The sequence below is a fragment of the Callionymus lyra genome, chromosome 6 (genome assembly GCF_982586985.1).
Source record: "Callionymus lyra chromosome 6, fCalLyr1.hap1.1, whole genome shotgun sequence".
NCBI classification, from domain to species: domain Eukaryota; kingdom Metazoa; phylum Chordata; class Actinopteri; order Syngnathiformes; family Callionymidae; genus Callionymus; species Callionymus lyra.
This window is the reverse complement of record NC_141823.1, coordinates 6,605,838-6,631,212: the sequence shown is the minus strand read 5'-3', so window position 1 is coordinate 6,631,212 and position 25,375 is coordinate 6,605,838. Positions and strand designations below refer to the sequence as shown.

At 41.3% G+C, this 25,375-nt stretch overlaps 3 protein-coding genes across 6 annotated transcripts in view; all 3 read right to left on the bottom strand.

Moving 5' to 3' along the window:
• myo5aa (myosin VAa) overlaps positions 1–2,352 on the bottom strand; it is a 71,123-nt gene extending 68,771 nt beyond the window's left edge. For both annotated transcript variants that reach the window (XM_087793285.1, XM_087793283.1), the window contains exon 1: positions 2,198–2,352. In XM_087793285.1, coding sequence (XP_087649411.1) covers positions 2,198–2,293 — 96 coding nt within the window. In that variant the 5' untranslated portion in view covers positions 2,294–2,352. The remainder of the gene's footprint in view (positions 1–2,197) is intronic.
• Positions 2,353–3,743: 1,391 nt separating this feature from the next.
• arpp19a (cAMP regulated phosphoprotein 19a) lies at positions 3,744–11,772 on the bottom strand. The gene is made up of 3 exons (XM_087793279.1): positions 11,615–11,772; positions 9,712–9,834; positions 3,744–4,936 (listed from the first exon to the last, which is right to left on the bottom strand). The coding sequence occupies exons 1-3, from the start codon at positions 11,669–11,671 to the stop codon at positions 4,766–4,768; spliced, it is 351 nt and encodes a 116-aa protein (XP_087649405.1). The 5' UTR covers positions 11,672–11,772; the 3' UTR covers positions 3,744–4,765.
• A 2,559-nt stretch (positions 11,773–14,331) lies between these two features.
• The window catches only part of atosa (atos homolog A), a 54,358-nt gene continuing 43,314 nt past the window's right edge, over positions 14,332–25,375 (bottom strand). For all 3 annotated transcript variants that reach the window (XM_087793328.1, XM_087793329.1, XM_087793331.1), the window contains 8 exons: positions 23,020–24,754; positions 22,831–22,956; positions 21,499–21,590; positions 20,461–20,551; positions 19,782–19,940; positions 17,657–17,725; positions 16,976–17,175; positions 14,332–15,062 (listed from right to left, as the gene is read on the bottom strand). In XM_087793328.1, the coding sequence (XP_087649454.1) occupies positions 14,909–15,062; positions 16,976–17,175; positions 17,657–17,725; positions 19,782–19,940; positions 20,461–20,551; positions 21,499–21,590; positions 22,831–22,956; positions 23,020–24,754 (2,626 nt within the window). In that variant the 3' untranslated portion in view covers positions 14,332–14,908. The remainder of the gene's footprint in view (positions 15,063–16,975; positions 17,176–17,656; positions 17,726–19,781; positions 19,941–20,460; positions 20,552–21,498; positions 21,591–22,830; positions 22,957–23,019; positions 24,755–25,375) is intronic.

Sequence of the window (25,375 nt, the reverse complement as noted above, 5' to 3'; positions counted from 1 at the left end):
GTTAGTGCCAATAATTCAAGATATACAAGCATACATGTATACGTAAATAGGAATAAATACGGTGCCTAAAACAGTTTAAAATAAAGAGAAGTGACATCAACACTAGAAATAACACAGACTTAAAGTAAATAAATGAATAAAATCACAATAAAAGGTGCTTTAATACGGCTAAGATAAAGTCAGTACGATCTAAAAGTGTCACCGAGATCTGTTATTATGACCTCCAGGCATCTACAGCATCTACATGTACCAAACTTTTCATACTGTACATCCAGACTCAACACGTTACTCTGATATAATCATTCCTTCTCATCTAGTTTCTATTAATGACAACTTTAGTATCTTTTTGAAGAACTATTGTGCATCATTGAAAAGGAACCTATTGCAGGTATTTTAACCTCATTTGTGTCATGACGTTTAGACTATTGTAACAGTTTATTTAGGTGTCTAAACAAGAAGGATGTGTCTCGCCTGCAGTTAATACAAAACTCTGCAGCCAGAATTCTGAGCCGCTCTAGTAGAAGAACTCACATTTCTCCGATCCTTAAAACTCTTCACTGGCTGCCAGTTTCTTTCAGGATCATTTTAAAATTCTGGTTCTTACTTTCAGATCTATTCATGGTCAGACCTTCCATCAGTGATCTGATCCAGACTTACACCCCAGCTCGGGCTCTGAGGTCTGTGGATCAGAATCTACTGATGGTTCCTGAACACGCTTCAGGACCAGAGGAGAGAAATCCTTCCAGACTGTTGCTCCTAAGCTTTGGAACCATCTCTGTGTTTAATGATCTACTGACTCCTTCAAGAAACATCTTAAGACATTTTTATTTGAGCTTTTCCCTGATTTTCTAAGACTCCTGTTTTTGTCTTATGTGTCTTGATCTTTAAAAGTATATATTTTAACTGTGTATTGTTTTGATTGTTAAAGCTCTTTGTGTCCCTGGTCTGGAAAGATCTTTACAAATAACCTTTACTTTACTTAAACAATGAACACTGTTATACAAACCTTGTTATGATGGGAAAACTCACTCAAAATGACTCAAAGTAACAACAAACGAGAACGACAACTAGGGGTGTGAGAAATATCGATACAAAAAAATTGCAAATCTTCTCAGCTTTTGTTCATTTTGCGTTGCAATTTAACTCTAGATAGGGGCAGTCATTATGTTCCACGCAGTTGAGGACTGGGGATGAGAGGATACAGTCGACTCCAGCAGCTTTTAAAGCTGATGTTTGGACATATTTTAACGAACCTGACACAAGGAACATGAACAACAACCTTTTTCGACCTCATCTACTGTCTTTAAGCGTAGTTGGAATAATTTTCACACATCATGGACACACACACCGAGTGTACCTTCAAAGCTAACTGTGATGCTAAACGATAACACAGTGTGCTGACAGAGGTGGACGCGTCTCTGAAGATAATCCACAGATTCAAGCTAAAGCCTTATTAGCACCAATTCACCCCCAAAACACTGAATTTAAAGCACAATCGCTGGTGACAGCAGCTGTCAGAGGGTGTGGGGGAAGGGTGTGGTGGGGGGGCTCATCTCCTCACACACAATAACACAACATCTATTTATAGAATTTGATACAAAAAGGAGGTTTGTGTCCTTGGGAGTCTCGCGAGTCCATCTTTGGTGGTGGTGGTGTGGAGCCTGCAGGCCTGCGGCAACATCCCGGACGCTGAGCCTCATCCCAGCATCACAACCTGCCGCCGACATCCGACGTTGAAATAAACCTGCTACACAACCACCATCCGAGCCCTTCACACCTTCACTGGTCCTGGTCGTACCACACACACACCAGTGATCGATGGTTGATGTTCAAACACAGATTTATACTCGCCCTGGCACCGCCTTTGCATCAACCCGAGGAGGTGGAACACCGAGGTAAACAAAGCGGTGTCAGCGACAACATCCAGATTTCTTTAACCAGACGCTATTTTTATTTTATTTATACTTTCATTTCTCGATGTTATTTTTGTAACATCCCACCTCAGCTTTTATCAAGCTTCAAGGACCTTTCATTCATTTCCATTCATTCACCGCCACCTTTCAAAACAACGGGTTCAGCTGAAATATAATCATGAATATAATCATGAATATAATCTTGAATATTATTCTAAATGGTGATTCTTCGCGAGGTTCGTGTGGTTCGGCGGTGAGTGCCAGAGAACAGCAGCAGTTCGTACCTTCGTGTACAGCTCGGACGCTGCCATGGCGGGCTCGACGTCCTTCAGTCCGGCCACGACTCTGCTCTTCTGCGGGGGCTCCGTGGATCGTTTCATGCGTGGGTCTGTCGTGGAGAAGGTTCACGGGGAGGATGTGTGTCGGATCGCCATGATAACCTGTCGAGGCTCCGCTGCTGGATCACGCTGCATTCTGGGTATATGAGGAGAATGATTCAGCCAACTGGAGCTGCGCGGGGAAACACTGACATCTGGTGGCGGCGGGAGGAAACACAGCAACAAACCACCAAGTCGTAACGTTATGTGTGGAAGTAAATCCATGATATTTGTTCATTAAAGTGTTTTTTTCTGTAATTACATTTAAAGTATCGAATATTGTCATAACAAATTATAAAAATATCAAACTAAATCAGATTCAATAATTTAAATTGTTTTTTGGAATCATTGAACAAATAGTAATTAAAAACTTAAAAGAAACGCCAACATTTCAATAAAAGAATTAAACGTTTAACGTGTGAAATATTAAAGTTACACAAAAGATATTCAGATGTCACTAATATACTTTTATATATATTTATTTCACAGGGGAATATATACTTATATTCAGGTTATAATGTTAACAATAATACAACTTTAAAAATAATATTTATGGATCAATCCATTTAGGTGTGTTTTCAGGTTAATTATATTTCAGTTATTTAGTTTTTTTTTTACAATAATAAAAGATTAATTTCACATACAAAAATATAATTTTGTATTATTATAATCGATTATATTTAGTATTTAAGGTTCTAAACTAGTGATGGTCTGATGAAGCTTCATGAAACAGTGTGATGTTGCTCAGAAGTCAGTAGGTGGCGCCATCAGTTTGGAAAAAATGTTTCATTAGAACAGTTGTTCAAAACAAGGTAAAATAGTGCAACGACGCCATCTAGTGGACTCTGAAATAATGACACTGCTTCATTTAGCTTCATCAACACATCACTAGTTTAAACTTCACTACATAATGGTCGTTTTAGGCAAAACGAGTCCTCATGTCTGAGTAAATGCCAGAAAAGTATTTGGTACTAATCTTTAATACTTGGTCGTTTCCGAATACATATTTTGAAAAAATCAAGACTCAATATTCGTCTTTTTTATTTTTTTTATTTTTTTTAATGGACTTTTGAAGGCATTTCTCAAAAATAAAGTGAGATAATTAGAAAACCTTGTGAAACAAAAAGCCTTTTTTAAAAATCAATTTCCGAGTAAACAAAGCCATGAAACTCAATTTACAATTTTAGGAAATAGTTAGTTTTTCTGGAAATTGTTTTAGATTTGTTTTATTTTTAATTTTTTTTTAGAGTTTATTCATTCGTTTCAGAAAAATCACAATTTTGTTTCAGGAAATTCTCATTTTGAGAATGTTTTTTTTTACTGTAAAGCGACATTTAAAACTGAACGTTGTTCTACTTTTACAGCTTTAGGTGAAATTGACCTGAAACACATTTTCAAGTTCGTTTCTAGTTTTAAGTTGAAGGAAACGTTCATGTCGAGTGAACCAAGACAGTTAAACATTTGTGCAAAACTATTTTATTTACAAAACAAAATGGCACAAATTGACAGCAGGGCAGCCATATACATGCACAGCTCAGACAGATGTAGTTTAGCTTTAATTTTCCACACGGCAGGTAAACGTCATCCAGTCAGTAAGGACCTGAAAGCACTACACGGTAAAGCTGCGTCATCTCATGAGTGTAGATAGAACATGTGAATATGATGGATGACAACAGAACCAACACCCCCCCCCTCCCGGCCCCCCCAACACACACCGGACTCCGGTCCGTACTGACAGAATGTTTTCACTCGTCCGACAGCAGGGCGGCGCTCCACGAGAGGCGGCGGCGCCACCATCCTGTCGCACCTGGTGTTTATATCCCGTCACTGCATGTCCTCTGGAGCTTCAACATGACTCGCCGCTGCCACCATGTGGTCGCTCGCGCACGACGGATCGACAATCAGAGTCTGAACACTCGGCCCTTAAAGATGACGATATCGAAGGATTCATTCAGAGATAATTTAGAAGAAGGAAGTACAGTGAGCGATAATACAAATCTCGTTGTAAAATGTTAAAAGGTCGACTGACATCTGCCCCCCTTGTGCCAAACAATATGTACACGTCCCACACCGGCTCGCTCTGATCCCGCCGGGAAGCCGTCGCCGCCGCCCGCGGACGCCGACCACGACTTCGCTCGCGCTCGGATGTCCCGACGTTCAGTGTATCTTACATGGGAGAGCAAAAAACAGAGGCTCATGGGAAAACAAAGAGGACAGTGAGAAACAGGCAGAAAGCTGGGGGGGTAGAAGCCGGGGAGGGAGACAGAAACAAACGGGTCGAGGGGTCAGCAAGCCAGTTTGCCGGGGCGATGGTGGGGGGGTAGAAGGGGGGTCACGTTGGGGGTCCAGAGAGTGGGAGCGAGGAAAGAAAAGCAGAGGTGGAACTGTGAGGGAGGGAGAGGTAATGTTACAGCTCTGAGACTCAGGTGGACAGGGGTCGGGGGGCGGGAGGGTCGGGAGGGGGTCGCGCATGCTTCAGCCCGCCAGTTTACTAGCCACCAGAGAGGGTTTCCTCTGGGGGAGGTCTTGGGGAGTGGGGATGTGGTCCCCCGTGATCTCGGTCTTCTCCGGGGCCGCCGTCGGCAACTGCTTGTTCTTGATCTTGGCCTTGGCCATGTTGTAGTCGCCCGAGTCGAAGTACTTTTGCTGCGGACACAAGACACAGGTGGTTATTTTTACAACTTCACCTCATTTCCACTTGTTTAATTTTTTAAACATGCATTTTGAATTTGCAAACTCAACATTGTATCCAAGATCATCCCCCTCAGTAACGGACATATGAAAAGCTTTGCCGCCCAGCCATATTTTTACCATAGCAACAGACGTAGAATTTACAGGATTGTAGCCACTGATCAACAGTCACAAAATAGAGCAGTGTTGAAAGGCATCATGGGAGTTGACCGTTATGTTGCACCATAAGTTAGGTGGGTGTGGCAAGTATTGCCTCCCATTAAGTTTTGCTGCGTGTATTAGTTTTTTATGCTGTTAAAGCAAATCGCCTGTTTGTTAAAGTGTAGTGAAAAATGCAGACTTTTGCTGATCCCGACTGTAGCTTGAAACAATACATTTATGTAGTACCATGTGGCAAATAAACATCAGTGAACATCAGTGAAACTACGAGACTGCAGTAGGTGAACGTGATACTGCGAGGGAACACTGTAGTATTGAACCTCAGATACAGTATTAAACTTACACTTTCCTCCAGTAGACTTTGCTTTTTAATTACCTCATGTAGTCAAATAATATTGTCTTTTCAATCTTTATTATGAAGAAGAAATGACAAATACTCTTCAGTGGTTGAACCAGAACCATAAAAAGTCTAATAAACCTTTTTAAAATATAAAATAATTCAAAATAAAACAACCACTAATAACACGGCTCGAGAATTAACTGAATTGACGTAGTTTGTCCAGCAGAGTGCGCTCTGATGAAGTTTGAGTCATGGAACCATTTTCAGGTCGGAAGCTGCGGTTCTGGTTCTGGGTTGGGTTTAGCAGTCGAGCCAGTGTGACTGGGTCTTTAGTGAACAGTGTTGAGGTGAATCACTGCCCAGACGTACACTTTAAACTGGACCCATTTTAATGGTTTTCTTGTGTGTTCATGTAAAGTAAAGGTTATTTGTAAAGATGTTTCTAGACCAGGGTCACAAAGCGCTTTATCAAAAACAATACACAGTTAAAATATATACTTTAAAAGATCAAGACAAACACAGGAGTCTCAGAAAATCAGGGAAAAGCTCAAATAAAAATGTCTTCAGATGTTTCTTGAAGGAGTCAGTAGATCAAACACAGAGATGGTTCCAAAGCTTATGAAGTATTTCTCTCATCTGAGGTAAAGGTAGCGCAGCTGGATTCCCATCATGCAACACGAGCAGCTGGGACTTCCATGCAGGCTGTTCCTCACTTGAATCATCATTGAAAATAAATATAAGAAAACATTAACAAAAGAGTTTTAATGGTAATGTTTTAGTCGTTCTACAAATTAGAATTAATAATAATCTCCAACCGAGTACGATCAATGTTTTCATTTATTTCTTATTTATTTAGAAATACATATTCTTATATAAATAAGAATAATTCACCGTCATCATCCATCGCTGCACCAAACAACTGATGAACTAAGACGTGAAAGTAGGTCATGAAAATAAAAGGAAAACCCAATATTCATGCTGGGAATGAAGATAGTGATGAGTGCAGAAGAACGTTAAAGGAATGCTCTTGAAGGTTTACAAACGTTTTTGTCGTTAATTAAACGTTTGATACACATGTTCCTCTGATGCTCGAGTGTCACGTGAAAATTAAACATTAAATCTCTGATTGGAACATATTTAATGTACGGGAGGAAAACATTAAGAGTATTTATGTAGAAAAAGAAACAATATTCACTGTTATCATGAACAGACAAAATGTCCAGGTCCGAATGTTCTTGCATCACATTGGTGCAGAAAAACACTTATCAGGATTTCAACTGCCAACCTTCAGAACCACAGTCAGCATTAGTGGTAAACGCTGAGTCAGTCGAATCAATGGACGCTGGAAACTTTGGCGATAAATCCTGTTGTTGCTACTAATAACATTGCATCTTCCATTTGAAATACATTTACAAAAGGCATTGGATAAGAAGAAAAACAAAATAAGTTTCCTTTTATACATTAATCATTGTTCTGTTAATTATTACCATTTGAAACGAACGTCTTGATGCGTAAAGATTCACAGGCTGATGTTTCTTCAGAGAAAGTAGAATCTTTTTGTCAAGTTTACCAAAGAAATAAACCTGTTAACTAGTGAAAATAAGTGAAACTATACGATATACGTTTGCTTGTTTTTTGTCCGAGGACCTTCGCTCTGCGTGTCATTGTTCTGGAAAAAGGGTCTTTAAGAAAGTGTACATTGTTTCACAGAAGCAACACAAGTCAACAGTGAATGTTGCAGACACACCCTCAACCTCTGAATGTTTCAAAGTGTTAAAATGTTTTTGTTTCTACAGCACAAACAGAAACCTGGGAGTGGAAAAGTATCTGAAACACAAAATAACATACATCCTACCACATACAAGATAATAAACACAAGTTCATCTGAATCTATATCACAAACACGACGCTGAATAACCACCATTAAGTTGACATTAACTAACGTAACAAACCCAACAGTCACGACTTCTTCTCACTCGTGTTGTTTTGATCACAAGATCATTCCTTCACAATCTTATTGGTCAAAATGTAGGTCAAAGCGGTCGCTCGAGCTGCTAGAAATCAAGGTGTGTCACGTCCTCTCATTGTTGATCAAATGTGTGAATATATCATGTAGATGAGATTATATCCGACTGAAAAATCTCAACAAAGTCTTACTCGTTGATAAATTCTAAACCTGCGAGATAAGCCCGAAGAACACATGGAGATCTGTGAAAACAAACTTGAGAAGGAAAACATCGGGAGGATTTCTGGAATGTGATTCCTTCAGGGACGGTTTTGCTTGATAACGTGGAGATCACAGATGAGATCAGAATTTCAAAAGGTTCCCTCGCATCTAAAAGAACAAGAGAAACCTCTGTGTATGAAACAGCCGCTAGGATTGTGTGAAGGAGAAACAAAAATCATGTGGAAACCACACCCTCGTTTCAACACCAGGGAGAGCCAGTTGGGGATTAGTTACACGTTTCATAACGTTAATCCTCGAATAAAGTTAAATGACGACACATTATTCTCTGCTTTGTTCATCATACCCTAATGATCGTGACATTCCAAAAACTCTCAGAAAAAAAAGGTATTAAAGTATTCAATTAATTTTAAAATGCATAAAATAATGAATAAATCATCTTAATATCATGATAAGGGCTCGGGTGATATACAAGTTCGTAATACTGCTTTTTATTTTCGCTATGATATGAATTTTTCATACACCGCCATACCGATGAATAGACCTAAAACGTCCAAACGTGTGCGGCAGGAAGTGTTTCTGTGGGGACACATTTCACTGCTGCAGACCAACAACAGCATCTAAACAGTTAAGTTTTGAACCTAGAACGGCTGCTGGTGAGAGTTCTCAAAGCGCATGTTGTTGCCTCAGAGGAACTGATACCAAAAAGAGGAGACACGTCCACGGTTAGGAAGTTCTTTAGTTTTAAAAGGTCGGACGAGGACTAAACAACCATCTTTTGCAATTGATGTTGTGCTAAAGTGGTAGCTGGCGGTGGCTACGCTAGCAATTACTTCACTTTAAGGGTCTGCTTATGAGGGGAAAAAAACGCAAAGGACAGGTCGAGATAACAAACACAATCACATTCCAACTGGTCAAGAACATGGTTCCTGTGTAAATACTGTAGATGAGTCAGATGGTTAACTACATGGATTATTCAAACTATGTTCAATAAAATGTTCTTTTTGTTGTTTTTTTGAATGCAATCATTCTCATCTTTCACCTAATTATATTCTATTAATTATTAACTTATTTACTGCTACCATACTTTGAAGGGGTCATTTTTTTTACCCATGTCTGGACATGAAAAGAAACACGATACAGTCCTTTTGACAGTAAAATGGGCTTTTTAATGCCAATAAACTGCAGTAGTTATCTTATCAGAAGAAAATGTGTACAACACTCTTGCTTAAATAATAAAAAAAAAAAAACAATCCTCAAATACTGTGAAACTGATATAATTAAAAAAAATAATTGTGATATGAAAATGTAAGTAATTTATTAGACCTAATCGTGATTATCTTTTCTGCTATAAATTCATTTTATTCTTTATAAAAACCTGCTCTAAATTGACAATATTTGGTGGAATGCTGCTCATATTACACTGGAGGATCACAATAATGTCAATAAAGTATCCAAAAATATTGAAATCAATGCATGTTTCAATGTTTGTTTTCTCTGACCACTCGGTTTCCTGTCAAGAAAATCAATAAAACATATCCTTGACCACAGCTCAACTCTCACGTCATCTCGCTCTGCAGTATTAATATAATTTCTGCAGAAGAATAACGATAAATATGAGTCACGGAGTTCAGCCCACAGACTTGTCAACAGCCTCGACCCCGAGTCAAATGTCATTTAACCTTCTGGAAGAAACGTCTATCGTGATCGAACCTCAACAACTAACGTTGTATTCGACCAAGTGTTAAACCGGAAAAACGTAACCGGAAAAACGGTGTTTCAGTTTTAGACACAACACCATGTTTGTATTGCATCGTAGTATTGACGTTAAGATTGCTTTGCTTACAGTAAACACTTTCAAAAGACAAACCAAAAAAAAAAAAACAGGCTTTTTTTTCTTGCTTTAATTTGAAGATTAAACAGGAAGAGTTTGTTTACTAACTCAGTTAAGATGTATATATCTTATCTGCTGTAGACACAAATGTAATAACAGACCAACAGTAACACGCTCCTGGGAAGCAATTACTTTCCTGTTGGATAACTTACCCCCTTCTGGAGACGTTTGCGGAGCAGATCCGAGCCTCCTGGTTTGTTTCCTAGGCTGGGGTATCTGGCTTTCAGCTTAGCCTCCTCCGCCTTCTCAGGGCTGATCATCTTGTCCTGAGATTCCTGCAAAAACACCGACGTCTTAGCGATGACCCCGAAGAATCTTAAGTGGTTCACAATCCAACTTTAATATAGACACATTAACAAAGTGTTAGAAAACATGTATATAAACTTCAAACATGTTTCAAATGAGAACAAATGTACTGGAAAAACGGGTCTTCAGAGCTTCCACCTGACATCCATCAATTCAACAAAAAAAAAAATCACTGGGATAATGTTAGCTTTTGGGTGAACTAATCCCCCTATTTAAAGTTTCCGAATAATTGTTATCATTGTCCAAATATATTTGTATTCAAAACACTTTTTTTCCTGGTAGGAAAATGTGCTTTAGAACAAAAATGGAAGATTTGTTGAGTGGCTAGATCGGGGGTCAACAATAGTGTCGGTGCTATATTATAAACGTTATACTTATTTATATACTTCTGTTAGGGACGTCAAAGAAGGGCCAATAGAAAAAAAGGGAACAAAAACCTAAAAAAAATAAATAAATGATGTCACTATACCATGACATTTTATTACAAAGCTAAACTTTAATAAATAAAATATATTGGAGTTTTTTCAAAGCATTTAGTGAATTTTCTTTAGAAATAATAGTCAAAAAAGGACAAGAAAAGAGGGTAAAAAGAGGGATAAGGCCTAAAACTAAAATACATACATTTTTTAGTTTGCGAAAGATTGACATGGATCAAAAAGGTGGAAACCTCTACCCAAATTATGAATAATGGTTACCAAGCCTGCATGTAGTTTGTCAATCCAGGATAAAGAAGCAAATTTGACACAGTGTGAGGAAACGGTCATTGGTTGATTCAATACTGAACTAAAGTTCTTCTAATAAATTCAAAGAGTCTTGTTGATGGAAACTAGCATATTTAACATGAAGTTAAACAGGAGCATAAACCAAATGACAATCTCAGCATAGCTACTCTGTAACACTTTTTTTCTTTTAATAGTGGTAGTTAAATAGGAATAAGTTGAAAAGACATTTGGGTCACAGTGTGTATTGGACCATGTGACTCTTGACGAAGTCGTAATTGCTTTCATTTGTTTTAAAAAACAAAATATGTCCAAATATAAGCTTTAAAAAAGCTGCTGGGGTCACTGTATCCTCTCGTCCTCAGTCATTGCCAGGAGTTGGCTGGGTTTTCATTGTTCCTTTAGCTGTGAAGGACGTAATGTCTGCCGAACAGAAGTTTAACTGAACACAAAACTTAACTATCTACATGTATACTTGCAAGATAACTGTACATGTAAAAACATTGTCATTTTAAGACGCATCACTGAAACATGAACCATACAATAACCTTTATAAAAAAAGATAATGTGATTTAAAAGTCCAAACGTGTTAAGGGTGAGACATATAGACACATTACTGTTGAGTATCGAGTATTTTGACAGAAAACGTCGAGATAAATGTGAGCTTCGACATTTTCTCACACCCATAGTTTGGGCGCATTCGCAGCTAACTTAGCCATAAAAAACTGGCGTTAGCTTCGTCACAGGAGCGCTCGCCTCGGGCAGCTAGCGTGGGTTGAAACCCTCCATGTTACCGTCCAACAGTTCAGGACTAGATTTAAAAAAGAATGACGAGTTTTTTTCAGTCGGAATCGCCCTCGCTCGTGTCGCAGAGAGCGGCTTGTGTAGGTGTTTGCGTGGCTAAGCTAACGCTAGCATCCGCGCTATAGCAGCGTCTAATGTCATGACAGTTGGTTAGCTTGTGATGCTAAGCTAATTGTTGCATTGACATCGTCGCCGCCTCCGCGCGCATCCAAACCCCGCGGCTCACCTTGTCGTCCCCGAGGGTCTCCTCGGTGGTCTGCGTCTCTTCGTTGTCCCCCGACATGTCTTTAAAAAAGGAGATCGTGCTCTCGGTGCGACCAGCTCTGTGACTCTCCGTAGATATGCGGCTACGTCACATGCGGAGACTCCAGCGCGCGTCCTCGACTCGGGCTTTCTCGTCGTGAGCGCGCACGCCGAGCGGGGATTTGCGGAGAGGATTTGACGTAAACGTTACGCAACTTTGTGATCAGCTGTTGGAATAATCCAGACTTCAGTGCAAATAATCCTCCGAGATCTGGAGCAAACGTGACCGATCTTTTTTTTTCTTTATTGATGGCCCCTGACAACAGCTGCTGTATAAACTGTGGCCCCTGAAGGAATTGAAAACCCAGGAAGTGACTCTTTAACACGGGGGTCTTTAAGATCAGTGGACACAAGGGGCCACCATTTATACAGTGGCTGTTTCGAGGGGCCATCGAGCAAAAATAAAGTATAAAATCAAGTATTAAAATCAAGCTAAATATGATAAAACGAATATTATATTGTATTTTTTTAATTATACTTTTATTATTTTTAAATGTGATGTAAAAGCACCAAAATATTTTTTTGATGTTCACATAAATCTTTTTAAGGGATAATAAATATTCGTAAAACAAAAAACTCAACAGTCATAATTAAAAGACTAGCCATGCATAATTAAAATAATCTTAAAATTCTACTTGATCTTTGACCTCATGAGGGTCACATGAATACAGTCAAAGGGCCACATGTGATATACCTGTATAGTGATACTGTATTAACAAGTATATATTTGTAGTATTGTGGAGTACTTGACTCTGGTGTTGTGATAGTGTATTAAAAATTATATATTTGTAGTATTGTTGAGTACTTGACTCTGGTGTTGTGATAGTGTATTAAAAAGTATATATGTGTAGTATTGTCGGGTACTTGACTCTGGTGTTGTAGTATTTACAGACCACATGACTCTTGACGAAGTCGTAACTACTTTCATTTGTTTTCAAACCAAAATATGTCCAAACATCAACTTTAAAAGCTGCTTGAGTCACTGTATCCTCTCGTCCTCAGTCATCGCCAGGATTTCATTGTTCCTTTAGCTGCGGAGGACATAATGACTGCTGAACAGAATTTTAATTGCTACACAAAAATGAGCAAACTCCCTAAATACTTAAATGTAAATTGTAATGCGTACTAAAACATATAACATTTTAAGTTTCTACTTGACCTTTGACCTCATGAGGGCCACATAAATACAGTCAAAGGGCCACATGTGCCCCCCCTGGGACTTTGCTGTCATGTTTATTTATTGAGTAATTAAAAGTATTTAGTATTAAACCTGGGATTTATTAGAGTGAAGGTCACATGCAGGTTTTTTTCTGAGGGAGGTGAAGACGCAAGTGTTGACCTGGTGGAAACATGTTATTACTGCTCTCATTTATTTCCTACTATCCCTTAAAGTCTTGAGGTACTGGTTGACAAGTAAAATATAAATTAAGTTTTTTTTTAAGATCAAGCGAATTCTTAAATAGTTGAAGGTTAAATTCCACTACAGTGAAAACCCTGCTCAAGAGTGGAATGTTCCATTTGTGTGGTTCAACTGTGAATTTGTGACAGCTTTGTCTAATTGTGTTATTTTATAAATAAATAAAAAACAGCACCGTCACTGACATCTATGAACACCATCTCTTCACAACAACTTGATGATCTCAGGCTCATCATCTCGTGTCGGTCTTGACTGGAGCAGGAACTGAGCTCATGTGGGCTAAAGGTTGGTGCCTGAGAGGATTGATGGGTGGATCCCATTTTAGAAACATAGGCAGGTTGCCGTGGCGACCATCCATGAATCACAAGAGCAACCGCGTCGTAAAGAAATCCGTGCACGTGTTCTTACGATTTTGAAGATTTTGCACGTGAGTTCGATGTATTCATCATCTCGTACGATCCGTGAACATAACCTTCTCATCTCCTCGTTCATCTCGTTTGCTTCAGTTGCTTCAATAAAAAATACTTCAAACACATTTTCCTTTAAATAAAAAACAGCACACAGAATTTTTTTTTGCTTCAATAAAAGAATAAAATAAAATAAAAATAAAAAAATAATTGGAAAACATTTTTCTCCTTTCACAAAAAAATATTATTTTAATCAGTTTTAATTAAATAAAAAACAACTTTTAAATGAATTAACTTGTATAAGTTTGATTGAAGCAACATTTTTTTTTTAATTATTTTTTGTTTATTTGCTTCTATTTAAATTGAAGCAATTTATTAATTTATTGTATTTGTTTATTATTTCTTTTTTGAATGAAGAAACTTTTTTTTTCCACTTAATTTCTATTTGGTTTCAGCAACTATTCTTAAAATTAAAAACACATTTTCAATTGAAGTAACTTTTAAATTTGTATTTATTTTATTGAAGTAACTCTTGTTTAAATTGAAAGTATATATTTAAATGAAGCAACTTTTTTCATTATCAAATTTTTGATTAAAGCAACATTTTTTTTTAAATTGTATTTATTTATTTAAACTTTTGTTTGATTGAAGCAAATGTTCTTTTGACTGAAGATATATATATATATATATATATAAATATATTTTAAATAAATCTACCTTCATTGACACACAAAAGTATAAATACTCGGCCAAACCCACAGCAAGTATTTGTACACCAACCATCAATAAGGACACACAGACACAGAGTACAAGAATGCTTTAGAAGATTTATATATACTTTTTTTCTTAGATCTGAATATTCATGTCAAAAATACTATGATATACATGTAGCACTAAATCTTCGGGGGCGAAGTCACGAGAAGTGGATGAAATATGGATTTAAATATTAAATAAAGAGATGGTGAGTGTAAACAACGATACTAAAAATGTTATTCTATTGCAACACTTCCATTAAAGTGGTCTCGTAACAGTACAAAAGCATTAAAACATGACTATTTCCTGTTCCGCCTCCAGGTACAAAGGGTGCACAGTGCCACCTAGTGTTCGGCTGATTGCATGTTCGACTTTTTCAGTTTTGTTTGAAGATAAATCGATGGATTTTTTACCCCCCAGGAAAATGTTGGATCATCACTCGTTCATGTCACACATGTGTGGTTTCAATAAATAGCACAAACTCAGAGCAGAGAGTTCCTGGAGACCCTCCTGCCAGACGCTGGAGCTTCAGACCTTCAGTTCTTCAGCTTCAAGAGAGTTTCTGTCGACCATCGTCGCTCTGGAGGAGCCAGGGGCCTCCAACCAAAAAAAAAAAACAAAATAAAAAAAACCAGGGGCTTCAGCATCGGGGAGAGTTGGGAGGGTCCATGGGCGACTCCGTGAAGGACTGGAGCTCGTAGGCGGCTCCACTGTCCACCTCCATGGACTTCCTAGAGAACAGCAGCCGAATGTCCCTGTGGAGGTAGATCTTCCCAGACTTGGAGCTCTGGAACCTGCTCGGGTGTAGGAGGAAGACGGGATGAAGAAGGAAAGCAGGAGGAGGAGAAAGACGCAGGGAGGGAGGAAGAAGAGAGAGAAGATAAGAAGGGTGAGCAAGAGGAGGAATAGGAGGATAAAGTGGAGGAAGAAAGGGATGAGAAGGAAGAGGAAGAAGTTGTAAGAGAGGAAAGAGGAGGAGCAGAAGGAGGAAAGGGGGAAGACAAAGGAGAAGGAGGAAGATGAGGAGCGGGATGAGGAAGAAGAGAAGGAGGAAGAGTAAGAAAGGGAGAAGGAAGAGGAGAGTGAGGAAGAATGTTAGGAAGAGAAGAGGGAGGATGAGGAAACGAGGGAGAGACGAAAACGAGGAGGAAGAAGAAAGGGGTGAGATGAAAGTGAAGAAGAGAAACAGAGTGAAGAGGAGGAAATGAAAACATAGAAAAAAAATACATGAGTCTACATGTTGACCACACAGCAGGAGTCACAGCAGGAGTCACAGCAGGAGTCACAGCAGGAGTCAGAGCAGGAGTCAGAGCAGGAGTCACATCAGGAGTCACAGCAGGAGTCACAGCAGGAGTCTTAGGAGTCACAGTAGGAGTCACAGCAGGAGTCTTAGGAGTCACAGTAGGAGTCACAGCAGGAGTCACAGCAAGAGTCACAGCAGGAGTCTTAGGAGTCACAGTAGGAGTCACAGCAGGAGTCACAGCAAGAGTCACAGCAGGAGTCTTAGGAGTCACAGTAGGAGTCAGAGCAGGAGTCACAGCAGGAGTCTTAGGAGTCACAGCAGGAGTCACAGCAAGAGTCACAGCAGGAGTCTTAGGAGTCACAGTAGGAGTCAGAGCAGGAGTCACAGCAGGAGTCTTAGGAGTCACAGCAGGAGTCACAGCAAGAGTCACAGCAGGAGTCTTAGGAGTCACAGTAGGAGTCAGAGTAGGAGTCACAGCAGGAGTCTTAGGAGTCACAGTAGGAGTCACAGCAGGAGTCACAGCAGGAGTCACAGTAGGAGTCAGAGCAGGAGTCTTAGGAGTCACAGTAGGAGTCAGAGCAGGAGTCACAGTAGGAGTCAGAGCAGGAGTCTTAGGAGTCACAGCAAGAGTCACAGCAGGAGTCTTAGGAGTCACAGTAGGAGTCACAGCAGGAGTCTTAGGAGTCACAGTAGGAGTCACAGCAGGAGTCTTAGGAGTCACAGTAAGAGTCACAGCAAGAGTCACAGCATGAGTCACAGTAGGAGTCACAGCAGGAGTCTTAGGAGTCACAGTAGGAGTCACAGCAGGAGTCTTAGGAGTCACAGTAAGAGTCACAGCAAGAGTCACAGCATGAGTCACAGCAGGAGTCACAGCAGGAGTCACAGCAGGAGTCTTAGGAGTCACAGTAGGAGTCAGAGCAGGAGTCAGAGCAGGAGTCAGAGCAGGAGTCACAGCAGGAGTCACAGCAGGAGTCACAGCAGGAGTCACAGCAGGAGTCTTAGGAGTCACAGTAAGAGTCACAGCAAGAGTCACAGCAGGAGTCACAGTAGGAGTCTTAGGAGTCACAGTAAGAGTCACAGCAAGAGTCACAGCAGGAGTCTTAGGAGTCACAGTAAGAGTCACAGCAAGAGTCACAGCAGGAGTCACAGTAAGAGTCACAGCAAGAGTCACAGCAGGAGTCACAGTAGGAGTCAGAGCAGGAGTCACAGCAGGAGTCTTAGGAGTCACAGTAGGAGTCACAGCAGGAGTCTTAGGAGTCACAGTAGGAGTCAGAGCAGGAGTCAGAGCAGGAGTCAGAGCAGGAGTCACAGCAGGAGTCACAGCAGGAGTCACAGCAGGAGTCACAGCAGGAGTCACAGCAGGAGTCACAGCAGGAGTCAGAGTAGGAGTCACAGCAGGAGTCACAGCAGGAGTCACAGCAGGAGTCACAGCAGGAGTCACAGCAGGAGTCACAGCAGACTCACCTCAGGTGGATGAGGTAGCGTAAGGTGCGACTCTGACTCGGAGTCAGAGGTTTCCTGCTCGTCTGATGGTTGACGTCACGACGGACTGGAACGGAGAAGGTCCTCTGGCGCAGGAAGGTCTGGTGACCTGCAGGCATGTTCCTCAGGTCGTACATCACCACGAACATCTTCACCACCGTCTTGTTGGGGTTGAATAAGGTCTGAGCAGAGAAGAGTCGGAGTTGAACCGTCGACCGCGTCAACGTTCACTTTATCTCATTTTATATAATATTGAGGTTAAATCACAACAAGAACCTTTTCTTAAAGAAAATACAATTAAAGGGACAAAAACATATTTTAAAAAAAGAGAAAAAACGGAAAATAAAATATAAAAATAAATATTTCTTTACATTAAATATTAAATAATATTTATAAATATTCCCCAGTGAAGAAAATAATAATAATAATAATAAAAATAAAAACGCTTTCAGAATTAAAAACAACATTTAAAAAAAATCTAATAAAATGATTTTTAACTGTCATTTTATTTTGTTTCATATTTGAATCGTTAACAACTAAAGATGATTCAGGTTTTAAAAGTAAACTAAACAAAGTGACACATCCGGCCACTAGGGGTCTCTGTCTCCCGCCCCTGGTCAACGGTCTTCAGCCATGATTCAGGAACATCTAGGAGTCATTTACCACTTGAATGGTTCCTGATGGAGGAACTCTGTAGCCGCGCCTCCCCAGAGACTCCAGGTTGATCACACCCTGCAGACAGAGCAGAGTCAGACCAGACTAGTCGAGCGGCTGCGGCTGAGAAGCTTGAATCAAGTATTAGAAAGAATCTGTTGATACGTATCACGATAAAGAGTCAACAATATGATATATAGTGATACTGTAGTAACAAGTGTGTATGTGTAGTATTGTCGAGTACTTGACTCTGGTGTTGCAGAATGTACAGACCACATGACAACATTTGTTTTCAAACCAAAATACCGTATTTTTCAGACATCAACATCAGACGAGCAGGAAACCTCTGACTTACTGATTTGAAACTATTTTAGATACACACCGCTAAAAATATTTAAGTACAACTTTGTCAACTTTCAAAGCAGCTCTGGCACGCTCAATAGTATTACTTAGCGATGCTATGTAGTAAGGCTACAGGGCTGCAGTATTATCCTGTAAGGATAAGTTCTTAGGGCTTGGTACCCCACGAGGCTAAGTAGTATTACCAAATGCAGATTTGTAGTATTAATACTTAAGGCTGCCTAGTATTAATCCGCGAGGCTGCAGAGTATTATTCTGTAAGGCTGTGTAGTATTATTTCCCAGGCTTGGTAGGATAACTTCAGGAAGCTCAGTAGTGTTACTAACGCGGATATGTAGTATTAATCCGCGAGGCTGCATAGTATTCATTTGCGAGGTTGCAATGTATTACTCCCTAAGGCTCTGTACAATTACTCCACGAGGCTCTGCAGAATTACTCCACGAGGCTCTGCAGTATTACGCCACGAGGCTCTAGAGTAATACTCCACGAGGCTCTAGAGTAATACTCCACGAGGCTCTGTACATTTAGTCCACAAGGCTCTACAGTATTACTCCACGAGGCTCTAGAGTAATACTCCACGAGGCTCTGTACATTTAGTCCACAAGGCTCTACAGTATTACTCCACGAGGCTCTGCATTATTACTCCACGAGGCTCTGCAGTATTATTACTCCACGAAGCTCTGTACATTTAGTCCACAAGGCTCTACAGTATTACTCCTCGTGGCTCTGCATTATTACTCCATGAGGCTCTACAGTATTACTCCACGAGGCTCTACATTATTACTCCTCATGGCTCTGCATTATTACTCCATGAGGCTCTACAGTATTACTCCACAAGGCTCTACAGTATTACTCCTCGTGGCTCTGCATTATTACTCCACAAGGCTCTACAGTATTACTCCACGAGGCTCTGCATTATTACTCCTCGAGGCTCTGCATTATTACTCCACAAGGCTCTGCATTATTACTCCACGAGGCTCTGCATTATTACTCCACGAGGCTCTGCATTATTACTCCATGAGGCTCTGCATTATTACTCCTCAAGGCTCTACAGTATTACTCCACGAGGCTCTGCATTATTACTCCACGAGGCTCTGCATTATTACTCCTCAAGGCTCTACAGTATTGATCCTCGTGGCTCTGCATTATTACTCCACGAGGCTCTGCATTATTACTCCTCAAGGCTCTACAGTATTACTCCACGAGGCTCTGCATTATTACTCCACGAGGCTCTGCATTATTACTCCTCAAGGCTCTACAGTATTACTCCACGAGGCTCTGCATTATTACTCCACAAGGCTCTACAGTATTACTCCACGAGGCTCTGCATTATTACTCCTCAAGGCTCTACAGTATTACTCCACGAGGCTCTGCATTATTACTCCTCAAGGCTCTACAGTATTACTCCACGAGGCTCTACATTATTACTCCACGAGGCTCTGCATTATTACTCCTCAAGGCTCTACAGTATTACTCCTCGAGGCTCTGCATTATTACTCCACGAGGCTCTGCATTATTACTCCGCAAGGCTCGACAATCGACTGTATCCTCTCGTTCTCAACCATTGCCATCTCAGGGGATTTCATCGTTTCTCTTGCTACATAGTTACGTTGTTGACTGCTGCCATCTACAGGCTGGAAGTTTAACTGCAGTACAAAAATGAACAAATGCGTGAATTATTTTTATGTTAATGGTAAAAAAATAATAAAATAAAAAATACATGTTGTTGAATATTTATACTGTATCGTGAACTCAATATCGACGGCGAACTCACCATGTATGGCGAGGGAGCGTTGTCGTCGGAGACGCTGTAGAACGACACGTCCACAGGTAAGGTCAGGTGACTCGGGCAGAAGGAGCCGCTGGCTCCGACCTCGGCAGCGAAACCCTCCACTGTCCCTAGAGGCTCCAGGCGGTAGTTCAGCACACATTCCTGACAAGATGGAAGCAGAACAACCATGAAGGAGTACATGTGTATGAAGCTGTGAGTAAATACACACTTGTTTCAAATACTTCGGATTTTACGTTCTTCTAAGAAGCTGCTCATCGAGGCAGTAGTAGTCGATCACATGACATCGCTGTAGCCAATCACTGCCTCAGACTGACTTACTTCACTTGTATCTTCCAGAGAAATGTTGAAATATATATATTTATATACAAGTAAAACAAATAAATAATAAAAAACATAATGTTTAAATACATGAATAAATAAAAGTTTGATATAACAAAATGCATCAATAATTAAAAATACAAGTTAAAATGTATAAATAAACAAATGGCAGTGATCTTTGACCAAAAATAAAATCTAAAGTAATTTATTTGATACACATTTTTATTGAATTGTGTATTTATTTGTATATTTATAATTCATGTACTTATCGTACTTCATTAAAAACAAGCTCAAACCAGAAATAATCATTAGAAACACGGGTCAGAAGAGAGAGTTTTTGTACCTCAAAGTTCCCTAAGAGACTGAGACTGGCAGGCGGAGCGCTGGCACTGAGGAGCTGCTCCTCCGAGTATGGATCTCTTTTAGGACACACTCTGAGGCACAACAAAATACATCATTCAACACGTGTGTGTGTGTGTGTGTGTGTGTGTGTGTGTGTGTGTGTGTGTGTGTGTGTGTGTGTGCAGATGATGAAGAGGCGACACACAACCTTAGCAGCCTCGACAACCACAGTATTGTCAGAGAAACCAAGACTTCCACTGTACACCCGAGTACACGATCATTTTCCCCGGATATAAATATTGAAAGAAAAAAACAAAAACAACAAAGTGGCGAATAAATATCTCAAGGCCTGAGATTATAGACTGTCAATCAAACTTAAAAAAAACTACAATTATTGTTATTTTAATCTGTAATCATTACTATATGATTTACAGGTTAGTTTCATTTTGTTGAAAAACAAACATTGTTTTAAGGGTGAAATATACGATTTAAAAAAATACTTAAAAAAGGAAAAGTAAATATTAAAATATTAAATAATAATAAGTTCAGTTGAATACGTAAGAAGTAAAAATTAAACACAGTAGCTCGTGGAAACACCACATAAATACACTTAAATGTCTCCTTATAAATACATTTTAATTAAAAAGTCAAAGTTAAAAAAAGGTTTGTAGTGATGTTATTGCATTTAGGTCGTTTTTCTTTATCGTGAATTAACTGTTTTAAATGACTAGTTTTTAAGCACAATCTCACTTTTCACTTTAACTTATGTTATGTCTGGATCTATGACACATGTCATGTTTTTTTTTTTCATAAATGAAATAAAAAAAGTAGATTAAAAAAGAGATCCATCAGTTATAAAAATAACTAAGTAACTGTTAACTCTTGGTTAATGTTACTTTATCTTCTTCTCCCACTTTTACTCGAGTCAAAGTTAGACTTTGATCATAGAAACAAACTTTTACTTGGACCGAAAACTTGAATTTTGTTAGGAAAACAAAACTTACAGACATTGAATCTGTAACAAAAAGTGAACTCTGACCTTTTCCCAGACGTCCAGGGCAGGATCCCCTTGTATCCCACCAGAGCCGAGTCCAGGTCGAAGCAGCCGGTCTGACTCTTCCTCTGAGGAACCTGAACCGGGTCGAAACAGGTCATTACAACACAATAGAACAGAATAAAACAAAAACATAAAACTTGTAGCTGTTTATGATCAGAATCTCTCAAGGTTTTCGACTCAATATGCCTCTTAAAATAATTAAATTATTGACATATTTTGACGTATTTGGTTATTTTTTGGTCATGAAGACACTGATGATGTTCTTCAAAGTCAAAGTCACTAATGTGTGAAGTAATTCAAACATATATAGATATATAATAAAATATAAAATGCTGGTATAATTGATCCACATGACAATAATGAAAGGTTACAAATAAAAAAATATTTAATTAATCAAACATGTTTTTTAATTATTGTGATAAGAATCTCTATGTGAAAATATTTGTTTTCTTTCATTCAACTATTAAAAAAAAACAAAAAAAACATTTGTAAAATAAATGATTGAATTCAGTTTTTCATAAATCAGTTTAGCTCAGGAATTAATTATTTAAACATAGAAACTCTTAGATCTAATAATCAATGAGTGTGTGTGTGTAGTTATGTGTGTGCATGTGTGTAGGTGTGTGTGTTCATGTGTGTGCATGTGTGTAGGTGTGCTTGTGCATGTGTGTAGGTGTGTGTATTCATGTGTGTGTAGGTGTGCATGTGTGTGTGTTCATGTGTGTAGGTGTGCGTGTGCATGTGTGTAGGTGTGCGTGTGCATGTGTGTAGGTGTGCGTGTGCATGTGTGTGTGTTCATGTGTGTAGGTGTGCGTGTGCATGTGTGTAGGTGTGTGTATTCATGTGTGTGCATGTGTGTAGGTGTGCGTGTGCATGTGTGTGTGTTCATGTGTGTAGGTGTGCGTGTGCATGTGTGTAGGTGTGTGTGTTCATGTGTGTGCATGTGTGTAGGTGTGCGTGTGCATGTGTGTAGGTGTGTGCAGTTACGTGTGTGCATGTGTGTAGGTGTGTGTGTTCATGTGTGTAGGTGTGCGTGTGTGCTAGTGTGTGTGTGTGTGAGTTTGTGCACGTGTTTAGGTTTGTGTGTGTGCATGCGTGTGTGAGTGAGTGCGTTAAGGTGTGCATGCATGTGTGTGAGTGTGTGCGTAGGTTTGTGTGTGTGTGTGTGTGTGCGTGTGTGTGTGCGTGTGTGTGTGTGTGTGCATGCATGTGTGTGAGTGTGTGCGTAGGTTTGTGTGTGTGCGTGTGCGTGTGTGTGTGTGTGTGTGTGTGTGCGTGTGTGCGTGCGTGCGTGCGTGCGTGTGTGTGTCGTACAGGGCTGGAGAGCAGGGGCAGGCCAGTACAAGGGTGAAAGGCCTTGGTTGCAGTGGCGTCCAGCGAGTGTCGGTTCTGTTTCCTCCAGGTGTTGCAGGGCCGCAGGGGGGCGGGGCTGTGAGTGCGCTGGAGGACACAGACAAACACACTCAGGATGTGACTCGAAGAGAGACTCGGAGATGATCCTACCAGAACAGCCGGATGGGGAGGCGAGTCTAGACCGGGACCGCCGAGGCGTCCGGACCTCTCGGGCGCCAGGTTCTCATCCGGGAAGTCCGAGGCTCGACCCGACGGACCGGTCTGGATCGGGGCGTGAGGCTTACTGCGGTTGTGGCTTATGCTGGAGTTGGTAGTTAAGCTGGAATCGTTGCTCGTCCAACTGCGGATCTGAACGTTTCTCGGCCCGCGGGCCGCCGTGGGAGGCGCCGCGGGGCCGTCATGGCTGCTGGTCGTCTGGGGGGGGGGGGCTTGTAAACACTGACCAGCCTGGAAAAGTGACCGGCCCGCATGCGAGGGGTTTTCAAGTGTAGAGCGAGCACCGTGGCGGGCCCTCGGAGAAGGGCCGTCAGTCTCCTTTGTGCAAACAGGCAAATGTGTGGCGGACGTGTGCGGGTCCCGGGGCGGGTCGTGGGCCGGCGCGTGTCCGTTGGTGTAGCCGTTGGAGGGCGCGGGCGAGTAGGTGCGGACCGTGTGGGTGACGGTGGTGGTGGTGAGGGTGTGGTGCAGGGGGCCGCCGCTCCGGCTGTGGCGCGGCGACAGCGACGGGACAGAAAGTCTCTCCTGGATGAGTCTGGTGATGTCCTGGACCGCCTGGGCGATGAGCGAGTTCTCCTTGTCCATCTGTCGCTCCGGTTCTCCCCCGGCGTTCTTCTCCGGGCCCGGCTCCGGCGTCTCCGTCATCTTGAGCTTCCTGCAGGCCACCGGCCTCGGGGAGGAGCTCTCGCGCCTCCGGTGGTCCGGGGCGACCGGGGTGCCGAAGGGGTCGGGGGTCGAATCGTACGACGGTTCCTCAGGCTCTTTGGTTTTACTGGCAGTTGAGTCTTCGTAGTGACTGCTCCACATGGCTTTTGGGGGGTTCTCCGAGGAGAAGAGTCCGGGCGGGAGGGGCGGCGCCGTGGGGTCGCAGAAGTTGAGCCTCTGTGCGATGCGGGCTATGACTTCCTGTCGCTCCTGGAGCAGCGAGCCGATCAGGGGGTTGGTCTCGCTCGCCGCCGGTCTCGGGGAGGGGCAGCGCGCCTGGTCGGCCAACGAGAACGTCTTGAAGGCTTTCAGGGGCTCGGGGATGGATCCCTTCGACTTCTCATGGCAATGGGTTCCCGGAGCAAAATCCTCCGCCGGGTCGGACGACCCGTTGAGGGCGGTGTAGAGCCACTTCCCCGCTTTGCTGGAAGGGACTGGGGAGGGGGTGCTGGAGCACGAGGGGGTCGGGGAGTGACACGGTCTACGGAACCGTGGGGAGCCGTGCAGCTTGGAGGTGTTGACCAGGGGAGGCTCTCCGTTCTGGTACACGTGGTTCTCGCTCGACTCCTGGAGCTTCTTGGTGTAGGGAGGGGGCGCCGTCGAGTGCGTGTTGATGGGGATGTTGTTGATGGGCAGGTGTGGGATGGGGAGTCCGTTGAGGAGAAGGCCTGACACGGTGTTGGGGGTCTTGGCGAACGGGTCTTTGCTGGGGTCCTGGTTCTTCTTCAGGGCGGACAGGCCGCCGTGGCTGGTGAGGCCGGGGCTGAGACCCGGGGTCTTGCTGTACAGCGGAGGCAACCCGGTGTGGATGCTGCAGGCCAGGGTGGGGTAGGTGGGCTGGCGGGGCAGCGACTGCACCCGGACCTGCAGGGCGACGCTCTGGGACACGTTGGGGACGGGGAACACGTGCTCGGACGGAGGCTGCGAGAACTTCCACTCCAGCTCCTCGTCGGCAGCACTGATCCTGAGGGGGGAACACGACAGCGCCATCAGCTACATCTGAAACTTTCGTTACTATAGAAGTATATCAGGGTATTTGTTCATTTGATTTATTTGTACATGAGAATAATGAACGCTTTCATTTTGCATTTCAAATTTTGAATCTTTGAATTTTCAAAATAAAATGTTGTTTTCTAAGCATTAATTTTATTGAATTCAATAATTTCTATATTAATAATACAAATATAATATAAATTATAAATAAAATATAAGTAAATATATTGAAAAATAACAATAGCTTCAAAATAAATGTAATTTTTTTTACGCATAGAGTTTGATATTCGAATTCCAATAAATTAAAGATAAAACTTCCAAATGAAATACAACTTAATTCGTAGGCTTTTAAATTCAATAACAAAAACGTTGGTGCAAGAGAACTCTCAGCCAATCACAGTGACACTATTATAGCAACATTTTAATAGGCTACGTTGAGTTTAGAAGTTTAGTTTAGAAAGTATGTTTGAATTATTGGAGTAAGAATATCAAAATCTATGTGTAAAAAAATAATAATTTAGAAAATTTACTTTATTTAATTCATCAAAAATAAAAAATAACAGACCTTTCAATATGTAAATATTTAAATGTA

Coding starts and splice junctions, on each gene's coding strand:
- arpp19a (XM_087793279.1), bottom strand. CDS start 11,671: ATGTCGGGGGACAACGAAGAGACGCAGACCACCGAGGAGACCCTCGGG. Junction 9,835..11,614: donor AGACCCTCGGGGACGACAAG/GTGAGCCGCGGG, acceptor GTGTTTTTGCAG/GAATCTCAGGACAAGATGAT. Junction 4,937..9,711: donor GCAAACGTCTCCAGAAGGGG/GTAAGTTATCCA, acceptor TTGTGTCCGCAG/CAAAAGTACTTCGACTCGGG.